Here is a 12428-nt window from a genome sequence, read left to right on the forward strand (position 1 = left end):
GATGGAGGCGAGGAGCACGACGCAGGCGGGCAGGCCGCGCAGGTGTGGTCTCGGTCATCATGCTGCCGAGGAGCACGACGCAGGCGGGCAGGTCGCGCTGGCGAGGTCTCGGGTGGCGTAAATCCGAAGAGCCAAGGAGCACGACGCAGGCGGGCAGGTCGCGCTGGCGTGGTCTCGGGTTGGTACGGAGCCAAAGGGGGTGTCCTCGAGCATTAAGCGACCGAGGAGGCCTCGGGCATTATGCGACCGAGGTGGCCTCGGGCATTATGCGACCGAGGTGGCGGCCTCGGGCATTACGCGACCGAGGTGGTGGACTCGGCAAGCATGGAGCCGAGGCACTCGGCGCAGGCAGGCTGCGGCCGAGGGACGTAACCTAGGTGGGCAAGGCGATGGATATGGTCGAGGAGTTCGGCGCGGGCAGGCTGGCCGCACAGACGTATCTCGGGGTTTATGGAGCCGAGGGGCATGACGCAGGCGTACTGGCGGCACTGGTCTGTCTCGGGAACATGGAGCCAAGGAGCACGACGCAGGCGGTCTGGTCGCGCAGGTGTGTCTCGGGGATGATGGAGGCGAGGAGCACGACGCAGGCGGGCAGGCCGCGCAGGTGTGGTCTCGGTCATCATGCTGCCGAGGAGCACGACGCAGGCGAGCAGACCGCGCAGGCGCGGTCGCGAGGGCCATGCGGCCGAGTAGCACGATCAGGCGGGCAGGACGCGAGGACGTGGCCTCGGGCACCACGCGGCCGAGGAACACGACAGGCGGTCGGGCCGCGCCGAGGCGGGTCTCGGCAGAGATTGGCCGAGGTGCTCGGTGCAGGCAGGCTGCGACCGAGGGACGTGAACCAGGTGGGTAGGGCCATGGAGTTCGGCGCGGGCAGGCTGGCCGTGCAGACGTGTCTCGGGGTTTATGGAGCCGAGGGGCACGACGCGGGCGTACTGGCGGCACTGGTCTGTCTCGGGAACATGGGGCCAAGGAGCACGACGCAGGCGGGGTGACCGCGCAGGCGTGGTCGCGAGGGTCATGCGACCAAGTAGCACGATCAGGCGGGCAGGACGCGAGGACGTGGCCTCGGGCACCACGCGGCCGAGGAACACGACAGGCGGTCGGGCCGCGCCGAGGTGGATCTCGGAAGTGATTGGCCTAGGTGCTCGGTGTGGGCGGATAGACCGCGCATGGGGCCGAGGCAGCGCGCAGCACGTTGGCTGTGCATGTGGCCGAGTGGCCGAGGCAGCGAGGTTGCGTGCTGGCTACGCACGAGGCCGAGTGGACGAGGCAGTGAGGCAGCTGCGTATGTGGCCGAGTGGCCGAGGCAGCGATGCTGCTTGCCGGCTGCTCATGTGGCCGAGTGGACGAGGCAGCGAGGCAGCGTGTCGGCTGCGCATGTGGCCGAGTGGCCGAGGCAGCGAGGCAGCAAGGCAGCGTGTTTGCTGCGCATGAGGCCGAGTGGCCGAGGCAGCGATGCTGCTTGCTGGCTGCGCACGAGGCCGAGTGGCCGAGGCAGTGAGGCAGCTGCGCATGTGGCCGAGTGGCCGAGGCAGCGTGTTGGCTGCGCATGGGGCCGAGGTAGCGAGGCAGCGCGTTGGCTGTGCATGAGGCCGAGTGGCCGAGGCAGCGATGCTGCTTGCTGGCTGCGCACGAGGCCGAGTGGCTGAGGCAGCGATGCTGCTCGCTGGCTGCGCACGAGGCCGAGTGGCTGAGGCAGCGATGCTGCTCGCCGGCTGCGCACGAGGCCGAGTGGCTGAGGCAGTGAGGCAGCTGCGTATGTGGCCGAGTGGCCGAGGCTGCGATGCTGCTTGCCGGCTGCGCATGTGGCCGAGTGGCCGAGGCAGTGAGGCAGCTGCGTATGTGGCCGAGTGGCCGAGGCTGCGATGCTGCTTGCCGGCTGCGCATGTGGCCGAGTGGCCGAGGCAGCGAGGCGGCGTGTTGGCTGCGCATGCGGCCGAGTGGCCGAGGCAGCGAGGCAGCAAGGCGGCGTGTTTGCATGAGGCCGCTCGCTGGCTGCGAATGAGGCCGAGGGGCCGAGGCAGCGTGCTGGCTGCGCATGAGGCTGAGGCAGCGAGGCTGCGTGCTGGCTGCGCACGAGGCCGAGTGGCCGAGGCAGCGTGCTGGCTGCGCATGAGGCCGAGGCAGCGAGGCTGCGTGCTGGCTGCGCACGAGGCCGAGTGGCCGAGGCAGCGTGCTGGCTGCGCATGAGGCCGAGGGGCCAAGGTGGCGAGGCAGCGTGGCAGCAAGGCTACGTGCTGGCCGCGCATGGGCCAAGTCTCTCGAGCGACGCCATATCTCTCCTCATGCATGCCGCGGCCGAGGAGCTACTTGCACATGCATAGAGGAAGTCTCGGGCAAGCCGTGGCCGTGGAGCTCTCGGGCATACCATGGCCGAGGAGCTACTTAGGCCGCGTAGAGGAAGTCTCGGGTAAGCCGTGGCCGAGGAGGTCTCGGGTAGGCTGTGGCCGAGGAGGTCTCGGGTAAGCCGTGGCCGAGGAGGTCTCGGGCACGCTATGGCCGAGGAGGTCTCGGGTAGGCTGTGGCCGAGGTGTTCGGCGCGGTCGGGCTGGCCGCGCGCATGGGCCGCGGGCGGTTATGCCGCGCGCGCGGGACGCGGGCGGTTTGGCCGCACGTGAGGCGCGCGGGTGGTTTGGCCGCGCGTGAGGCGCGCGGGTTGGCCGCGCGTGAGGCGCGCGGGTTGGCCGCGCGCGTGGGACCGAGGGGCCCAGGCGCGCGGGCTGGTCGCGCGCGTGGGACCGAGGGGGGTTTGGCCGGTGCGTGAGGCGCGCGGGTTGGCCGCGCGCGTGGGACCGAGGGGTCGAGGCGCTTGTGGCCGAGCCACGCGCGTGGCCGAGGAGCCGAGACGCGCGGGCTGGTCGCGCGCGAGGGACCGAGGGGCCGAGGCGCGCGTGGGGCCGAGTGGCCGAGACGCTCGGCGCTGTCGGGCTGGCCGCGCGCATGGGAGGCGGTTTGGCCGCGCGCGTGGGACGCGGGCGGTTTGGCCGCGCGTGAGGCGCGCGGGTTAGCCGCGCACGTGGGGCCGAGTGGCCGAGACGCTCGGCGCGGTCGGGCTGGCCGCGCTCATGGGACGCGGGCGGTTTGGCCGCGCGCGTGGGACGCGGGCGGTTTGGCCGCGCGTGAGGCGCGCGGGTTAGCCGCGCGCGTGGGACCGAGGGGCCCAGGCGCGCGGGTTGGCCGCGCACGTGGGACCGAGGGGGCGAGGCGCGCGGTCTGGCCGCGCGCGTGGGGCCGAGTGGCCGAGACGCGCGGGGCCGAGAAGCCGAGACCGACCCCGGAAGTCGCTGCTGCTGCTGGTGTAGGTCGGCTGCAGTGGAGCAACCAAGGAGAAAGCTAACGTACCGTCATTCCGGGCCCTCCTTCTAGCGCCATTATGTTAGTGTAAGTAACTTTTTTTTTAGCCGTGGCCTCGGGGCCGTCGCGGCTCGGTTCTGGGGCTCGGAATGTCGGGGATCTCGGGCGCAGCTCCCTCGGGGTCTCCCGGTCGGGATCGGTCGTTCGGAGCGGTAGATCGGGTCGGCAGCTCCGCAGCAGCGCCGGGAAGAGGCCACCTCGCCTTCGTTCCTGCACACAGGTCGGGTCGGAGACTCGGCCCGACCCCTCCGACGATCAAGTTAGAGAGATGTGGAGGGGGTTCAGGAGGAGGAGAAAACCTCCGTGCGTTGAGTGTGTGATCCCCCCTTTTGCTTAGGGCTCGGGGGTATTTATAGAGGAGGTTTAATGTTACCTGATGTAGCTGTCTGCAGGGCAGGACTGTACCTTTGGTTGCGTGGGAGGCCGAGCTGCTGCAGGGTATGGCGAGCCTCGGGCAGTGCGTTGGTCAGGGGGATGACGTGTCACATTGCCATTTTTTGCCATATCAACTAGTATTCTAATCCAAATTAAGCAGTCCAAGTATGACCGAAAAAACCTCTATCAATTTATCAGAAACCTATCGATTGATTATTTAGGTTGTAAACCAATTCTAAACCCAACGCTCATATTTTTTACTTATCCTAAATCGGATTAATTATATATTATTTCACGTTGTTAGCTAATCTTAACAACTTGATCCTTACTATTTAAAAAGTTACATTAGTTTTCTTATAATTATGAAAATAAAACATATTTGTTTATTTATCTTAATGTTGTTGATTTTATCAATGAAAATATGAAAAATAAAAGGTATAAAAGTAATTTTAATATTTTAGTTAGTGGTGACGAATGACATCGATGGTGACAGACGGTGACATCGTTAAGAGCTCGATAATCGCTCGCCTACCAGCCTTCCAAAGCTTCACTTCTCGATCGACGTCATTTGTGAGAATAGAACTCCTCTGACGAGCTTCCCATCTCCCTTTTTTTATGCCCATGTCGGAACAAACGTGGTAGTGAGGAGAGCAGTAGGAGCTCCAGCAACCCTAGGTGGCCACCATCTTTGTCGTAGATGATGCGGTGGCCACCACCATCTATGCCGACGTCGACATAGTTGTTGAGTGGCGAAAGACTGCTTGGCATTTGCAACAGCGTCGATACAAATGCAGAGCGGTGTCGCTCTGCATTTGCATTGGTGTCTATGTAGTCGACATCTGCACAGATGCCAAACGGCAAAAGGACCGCTCAATAACTGCATCAGCGTCGATGTAGATGGTGGTGGCCATCGCAATGTCTACGTCAAAGATGATGTCGCTGACCCGTTGGGTGGATCGCTCGACCCAAAGCTAGGGTCACTGGAGCCCCTACCATTCCCCTTGCTCCCGTATAAGTTTTGACATGGGCAATAAAAAGGGGAGATGGAGGGTTCATCGAAGGAGGAGTTCTATTTATCGCAGTTATCATCGATCGAGAAGGGAAGCTCTAGAAGGTTGGCTTGTGAGTGGTTATTGAGCCCTCGACACGTCATCATCCATCACCACAAATTAAAACATTAAAATTATTATTATTTATTTATTTTTATGTTTTCATCGGTAAAACTAACAATGTCAAGGTAAATAGATTTAGATGTTTCACTTTCATATCTATAGAGATGCCAATGTAACTTTTTAAAATATAAAAATTAAAATACTAAAAATAATTAATTAGAATGGTTAATATATAATTAGCCCTCCTAAATCTGATTAATGAGTATCTAGTTCAACCTAAGTAGGTGAGACGATTATGAATATCCATCCTATAAAGTCGAGGAAAATATTCTAGTTCAATATTTGAATTGAGTAAACTTAAGAAAAAGAATATGTCCCAAAAAAATAAAAAATAAAAAGAACATCTTGGCTACATCAGACATTCCCATCATCACTGATTTGCTTATAGTTGACGTTTTGACCAACCCATACAGCCAACCACTTCTCTTATTCCTAAATTGTCACTTCCCACCAACCAGAGACTTTGATTGCTCCCAAACCATGGCATTGCAACCACCTTTTCTTTTACTTCACTCCACAACATGTTCTAAGTATCTAATGGCATTTAATCATTTAATACAAGAAAAAAATTGACGTTATTTAATGACAGAAAAAAATATTTTCACATTGTTGTCGTGGTCACTGTAACGTGCCTTGAGAGCTCGCCTGTCTCTGGAAGACAGGGAACACAAAGTTAGAGTTGCCCATGCACCGTTTGCTGATGTCATGGGTTGAGATTCGGACGTCAGACATGCGGGCTCTGTGAGAGGGAGAACCGTGTTCCATGGCTCGCCGCTGACAGGTGATCTTGAGCTTACGTTGACCATGTCAACTTGTCTAATATAATAATTCCTTTATCTTCTTTAATAATTATTATCACATTATGTAATATGATATCTCATTTTGGCTAAATAAAATAGGCAAGCAATAAATAGAAGAAGCAGAGCTATGCAGATGCCAGATCGACCGTAGAAGTCATGAGGACGAGCAAATCGAACGGACGAGTCTCGTCTACCGCTCACCATTCTTTCCTCTGCAATTATATTATCTCCCGCTGCATTTTTTTTTTGGGGTTTTTCCTATTGAAAAATGATTTTAAATGAACAAAATTCGACGGAGAAAATAGAAATGGAGGGATGCATCGCCCTACGAAGGCGACTACTCTCCGACTCAAGCCATTATAACCCCGCTCTCTTCGGACTTCCTCGTCGGTTGCTTCAGATCCGTCCTAGCGCCGGGGCTTGAATCCTTTGGATTCCGCCCGTGTTGATGAAGATCCACCTGCTATCCCTCTGATCCGGAGAAGAAGGGTGAGATCTCGCGTTCGATTTCCTTCTTCCGGTCTTGATGTTGGATCTGCTTGGTGCTTGATTCAATCGCTTCTTGCAGTTTCCTTTTTGTGGCGCTCAATTCTATAGGAAGATGGCGGTGTCTAGTCCAGTGACCCCCGGTCAGGTACGCGGAACCTTTGCGCTTTTTGGTTTAGTTCTTGGGTTACCCTGACGCATTCAATTGTTCTTGTTTCCTCCATTTCTTGTATGCCGATTTCTGAATGGCATGGTATTTATGTCTTTTATCATGTGTTCTGTTGCAGGTGTCATTCTTGCTTGGCCTTTTTCCTGTTATTATTGCGTGGCTATATTCAGAAATTCTGGAATACCGGAAGTCTTCCTCTCCGATGAAAGTGTAAGATATCTAATCTGAAGCAAACAATATGATTAAACTTTTTTCGTCCTCAAAGAATATGCATTTGTAATTGTATTAGAAAATAATGGGCATAATCAATTTTATTATAAAGGATACGAAAAGCCTTATATGCAATTGCAACAATAAAAGGTAGGAACTTTTGACCTTTTTGTTTACTTGGTTGTGGAAGAAGAATTTTACTTTCTGGTTAATCACTAAAACCTTCATTGTAAATTGAAATACTTCCCCGAGTGTGTCCTGAAGTTCCTCTGCCAAACTGCAGTAATTTATAGATCATGATGCTTGAAAGTGTTTCAGCTTATGAAATGCATTTAGTACTTTCTCACAGTTAAGAACATGGTTTATGACAACTAGTGCAGGAACACATACTCAGGGAACAAGTCAAACTCCTGACAAGAGCAATCTTAACTTGTTAACTGATGAATGAACAGTGGCATTGTTGTACTTTTTTCATCCATCAAAGTACATTGTATTGGATCATAATACTTTAGTAGATACACCATTGGTAGAGCTTGTCTGATGCAATTTGCTTTATCTGAAATGACACTATGATTTCATTAAGAATTATATGGAATGTTCTCAGCTTACATGCTGTTACCAATTCAAAAACATGGAACATCAACATGCATGTATCACCTACTTTAATGGTTCTATATGCCTTTTAGCAATTCTTTATTTTTTGTGCTTCAGTCACTCAGATGTAAATCTGGATGGCCTGGACAATGAAACAGTCAGGGAAGATGATCGGGATGCTTTGCTTGAAGGAGGTTTATCAAGACCTTCTTCTGCAAGACTTCATAATTTGTCAGTTAGAGCAAATTTAATCAGGTTAGTTGAAGAGTGACGGAAGGTGCTGTAATTCATCATTCTGTATTTTAACTAAATTATTAATATTGATGTTGGAATTGTTATAAAATTCTAGGTTTATATCAATGGATGAGCCTTTCTTGCTTGAACATCGAGAAGCATTGAGAGCCATGTGAGATGCCACTATGATATACTTCAATCTGATAAGTTCACAAAGGATGACTATCTAACTCTGATTATTTGGTTGATACTATGCAGGGCAGAATTTGGGTCAATTCTCGTTTACTTCTATATTTGTGATCGGACAACTCTGTTCTCACAATCCACCAAGGTCCTTGCCTTGTGCTTTGATTTGATCATTGTGTATTCTTCTTTGCAAAGTTTATAATCTTGACTAAGCTGGTTAGTAGAAATAACTATTTATTGGTCTAACCAATTATCGATATCGAAACATATAGCTCGATGTTGGCATAGTATTATTTTTTTCTATTTTTATTATTATTTTCAATGATACCACAAAATATAGATTGGTGTGCCATCCAGTATCTTTCGGAAACGTACCAATTCTTATATGTGACCGAAATTTATATGCTTGGTTTCGTGCTTGCTAAATTGATAATCCAGAAGTATATATTTTGTCTAAACTATGCAAAGTGTTTATAGAAATATAAGATCTGTATGAATTAAAAAAAAATTATGCAATTGTCTAAGCATCAGCACTTGTTTGTAAAAAACATATGGCATTTTGTTTCTAAAACCAGCATCCAGCATCTCAAAGCTTATCCATATATTATAGGTAGCTAAAAGATTAAAATGTTTTTTGGTATTAACCGGATAACTTCAGAATTTAGAAATGTGATTGTGATAGTGATATTGGACAGACCCTCATGTTATGCTCATATTCAGGATATTTTGTGTTGCATCAGAATAAGTTGTATTCTTATGGACATTCTTACATAAAGATGACACATCGTATCCTGGTTCTTGGTTGCTTTTAACTTGCAGTAATACATGACCAGAATGAACACTTTTCTGGGTTCCTGCTTTTCATAGAAGAGCTTACAGTTGGCTTTATGAATGACCAGAGCAACATGATGATGCCATGAAATTGCTATAGTAGAGCTATTGCTAACTTGCAGTTATGGACCAACTTGCAGATATAATCATTCTCTGTACCCATTTTACAGTTTGAGATATTTTAATATTTTCTTTACACCTGTCTCTGTAATTGTACGTGCAACACAGTGTAGTTCGCATCTGGTTATCATTTTTGCATGTGAACCAGACTATGTGAACAATGGCAATTGTTTTATTTTCTTATAATTTTCCAATAAAATTGTGTTGAGAATTCCTTGATTTTGTCAACTGACATTTTAATCCATTGAAGTTTTTTTTCCTTATCTCTGTGATTTAATTTTTCCAGAGTTACAGCCGGGACCTGTTTCTTTTTCTTTATATCCTTCTTATTATAGCATCAGCCCTGACTTCTCTGAAGAAGCACCATGACAAGTCAACTTTTACAGGGAAATCTATATTTTACTTAAATCGTCATCAAACTGAGGAATGGAAAGGATGGATGCAGGTCAGTTGTCACTTTTTTCCTTCTTAGCGTGCTAGTTCTTTTAACTCTTGTAGGACATCAATTCATAGATTGTCGCCAAAATTGTCACGAGAGTGTTTACTACCATTTTCCTTGGTTCAGCATCTGAGATTCTTCTGTGCCGGCATGATAATCAGCACAACCCTGATTCTGTTCTCAGGGTGTGCTGACACATCCTTTTGGATGTCACTGTGTTTGCTTGCATGGCATGCCATTTTCTATTTGGATCTAAGATTTTTAAATTTTAAGTTCAATTGTAGGCCAAGAGCTTATCAGTTATATCAGTTAATGAAGATGCTACTTGGAGTCTTGAAGAGCATAATTGTCTAAATTGTTTGTCAGTTACTGGTACAAATTAGAGCTAAGTTAGTTTGTCAAGTATCTTTATCACATCCAAACATGTGGGATTTCTTTCCCAATAGTAATACAAATTTTTGATGATAGCCCTTCATATTGTTGTCGTTGCAACAGAAACTGCACCAGATGAATATTAAGTTAACCTAGTAGGTTAATAATTTCTAACCACTGTAAGTTTGTAGAAAGCCTACACAACTTGATATAATGTACGGATATGACTTTGGAACATAATTTTGTCATTGCTGAATTGTAACTAGCATGATAAATAATTCCCCTGCAAGTATCTCAGGCTGCCTTGATATTTTAATGAGACTTCAATTTTGAAGTGTGTATCTTCCCAAATTCTGAGTGGCATTGCTTCAAAATAATAGTTTTACACTGATTTTAGTATCATTCAACAAACCACATCTCACTTAGTTATCACTAAATAATGTGCAACAGTAAAACTGACTGTTGCAAACTGCTGAACACTACCATTTTGATTGAGCTTATCTGTATCAGTTATTTATTTAACCATCTTCTTCCCAGGTTCTATTCTTAATGTATCACTACTTTGCTGCCTATGAAATATACAACGCGATAAGAGTGTTCATTGCTGCTTATGTTTGGATGACTGGCTTCGGAAACTTCTCTTACTATTATGTTCGCAAGGATTTTAGTGTTGCCCGGTTTGCTCAGGTACTTGCATTAGTTCTGTTCCCCTGATAAGTGCTTTAAGTTACTAATATTCTCCCTTACTAATCTGGAAGCACAATATCTATCAAAATGCAGATGATGTGGCGGCTTAACTTTTTTGTGTCATTTTGTTGCATTGTCCTGAACAATGATTACACCCTGTACTATATCTGCCCCATGCACACACTCTTTACTCTCATGGTGTATGGAGCCCTTGGCATTTTTAACAAGTATAATGAGATTGCACCCGTAATGGCTGTGAAGATAATATGCTGCTTTCTGGTGGTTATTTTAATCTGGGAAGTTCCCGGGGTATTTGATCTCCTGTGGGCTCCTTTCACGTTCCTAATAGGTAAATTTTAACTACATATCCTGTCTGTAACTTGAATTTTTTTATTCTTCTTAGACTTTCTGATGCAGGATACAAAGATCCCGATCCTTCCAAATCAAACTTACCACTCTTACATGAGTGGCACTTCAGATCAGGCCTTGATCGCTATATTTGGATTGTCGGAATGATATATGCTTATTACCATCCAACTGTAAGTGTCTTGTATTCAATTAATGTGATCCATGGATCTAGTCTTTTCAATTGTTTGAAGGAAGCATCTTCATATTATTGGTAGTAGTGGCACTCATGGAATACTTTCACATTTACTTTTGATTGTTGTGCATTTGATCTCTTCTTTCTTCAGCTGCTTATATTTTCAAGCTTGTGACAGGTTGAAAGATGGATGGAGAAGATCGAAGAATCTGATACAAAAAGGAGGCTGTATATCAAAACAAGCATAGTTTCTGCTTCATTATTGGTGACTCATTGTTTATTGGTTTTGAACTTTTATAAAGTGACTTGTACAGTATAACAGTTCAAAGGGACATCTTCTTTATTCTTGCAGGTTGGTTATTTATGGTATGAGTACATCTACAAACTAGACAAAATTACCTACAACAAGTTCCATCCATACACATCATGGATCCCCATCACGTGCGTATGAAAGCTTGTTCAAAGTCATTTTAATTTTTAATTTGGTGTCCTCTCGAAAAGGTCATGACTCTGGTTTTGTTAATTCCAGTGTTTACATTTGCCTACGGAATTTCACCCAGCAGCTTCGCAGTTCCTCCCTCACTCTCTTTGCGTATGTTTCAATCATTTTCTCCGGTTTTTTGCTTTAAGGATATTTGCTTTTGGAAGAATTTTTTTAACCTCTTTATTCACCAGGTGGCTTGGCAAGGTCACCCTGGAGACCTACATCTCTCAGATCCATATCTGGCTGCGGTATGATAATTCTAGTCCTGCTGCAATTTGACAGGCCTGTTCTTAACATTATCATGAACTTCACAATTTGACAACTTGAGCATACAACTGCATCGTATTTCATGTTTTAAAAAACTCAAGCAATAAACTATGGTGAGGTTGAAGTCTTTTGAATGACAACCATGTCCAGTTATCTTCCTGAATCTATTGTAGCTGACAAAGCTTCACAGGGCAAAAATTAAAAGTTTAAAACTATAATGCACCTATTGTTGCCATAATGTCCATGATGAATTGACTACCAAATAAATGTGGGTACAAAATATTTTGAAGTTTCATGTTCCAGCCTCCACGTCTTGACTCTTAAAACTTATTTCGCTATCGGAATTACCAGGAATTTTAGGTCCTAATGGACTTCAATGTTTGTTTTACATGATATGCAGGTCAAACATGCCAAATGGCCAGCCCAAGTGGCTTCTTTGTTTCATTCCAAGTTACCCTTTGCTCAATTTCCTGCTTACTACTGCCATGTATCTCTTTGTAAGTTGATCTCACATCAACTCAGCAGAACTCCATAAATAAATTCAACTAAAATAATTGGTTGTACCGTTGCTGCAGATATCATACAGAATATTTGACCTGACAAATTTGCTGAAGGCAACATTCATTCCGAGTAAAGACAACAAACGCCTCTTTCATAATCTTATATCTGGAGCTATCGTTTCCTTCTGCTTATATTGTATCTCAACAGTTATTCTTCACATTCCTGGGATATCGGTATGACATCTTGTTTTCTGTTAAAGATCTCGAAAACCTTGTGAAGAGCTTTTACTTATTACTAATTGACCTTTTTAACAGGGATGAAGAGCCACAATCTGCACCAAAAAATGAGGTCTTCTGTTGGGCTGCCAAATCTTTCGGTTTTGGCGAGACGGTTCCTGTTTGTCGCAACTTGTAACATTCCGATAAATGCAATTTTGGTGATAATTATATGCCTCAGTTATACCAGACAACTTGTTTTGGCACACAATTGGAGATAAGTATTTAGAAAGGTTAGGGGCAATTTTATTCAAAAACAAGCCAATCTTTTGTGTTTTACCGATAATATTGAATGACCATTCGTCACTAGTAATCTGGTGGGGGCTTA

At 47.2% G+C, this 12428-nt stretch overlaps 1 protein-coding gene across 1 annotated transcript; it reads left to right on the plus strand.

Moving 5' to 3' along the window:
- The first annotated feature begins 6023 nt into the window (after positions 1-6023).
- LOC103986343 (protein REDUCED WALL ACETYLATION 3) lies at positions 6024-12428 on the plus strand. The gene is made up of 17 exons (XM_009404327.3): positions 6024-6193; positions 6273-6338; positions 6478-6569; positions 7281-7418; positions 7513-7569; positions 7656-7728; positions 8821-8979; positions 9883-10032; positions 10126-10381; positions 10450-10571; positions 10752-10838; positions 10926-11014; positions 11103-11165; positions 11249-11305; positions 11725-11821; positions 11900-12058; positions 12140-12428. The coding sequence occupies exons 2-17, from the start codon at positions 6306-6308 to the stop codon at positions 12143-12145; spliced, it is 1638 nt and encodes a 545-aa protein (XP_009402602.2). The 5' UTR covers positions 6024-6193; positions 6273-6305; the 3' UTR covers positions 12146-12428.

The sequence above is a fragment of the Musa acuminata genome, chromosome BXJ3-1 (assembly GCF_036884655.1).
Source record: "Musa acuminata AAA Group cultivar baxijiao chromosome BXJ3-1, Cavendish_Baxijiao_AAA, whole genome shotgun sequence".
Taxonomy (NCBI): domain Eukaryota; kingdom Viridiplantae; phylum Streptophyta; class Magnoliopsida; order Zingiberales; family Musaceae; genus Musa; species Musa acuminata.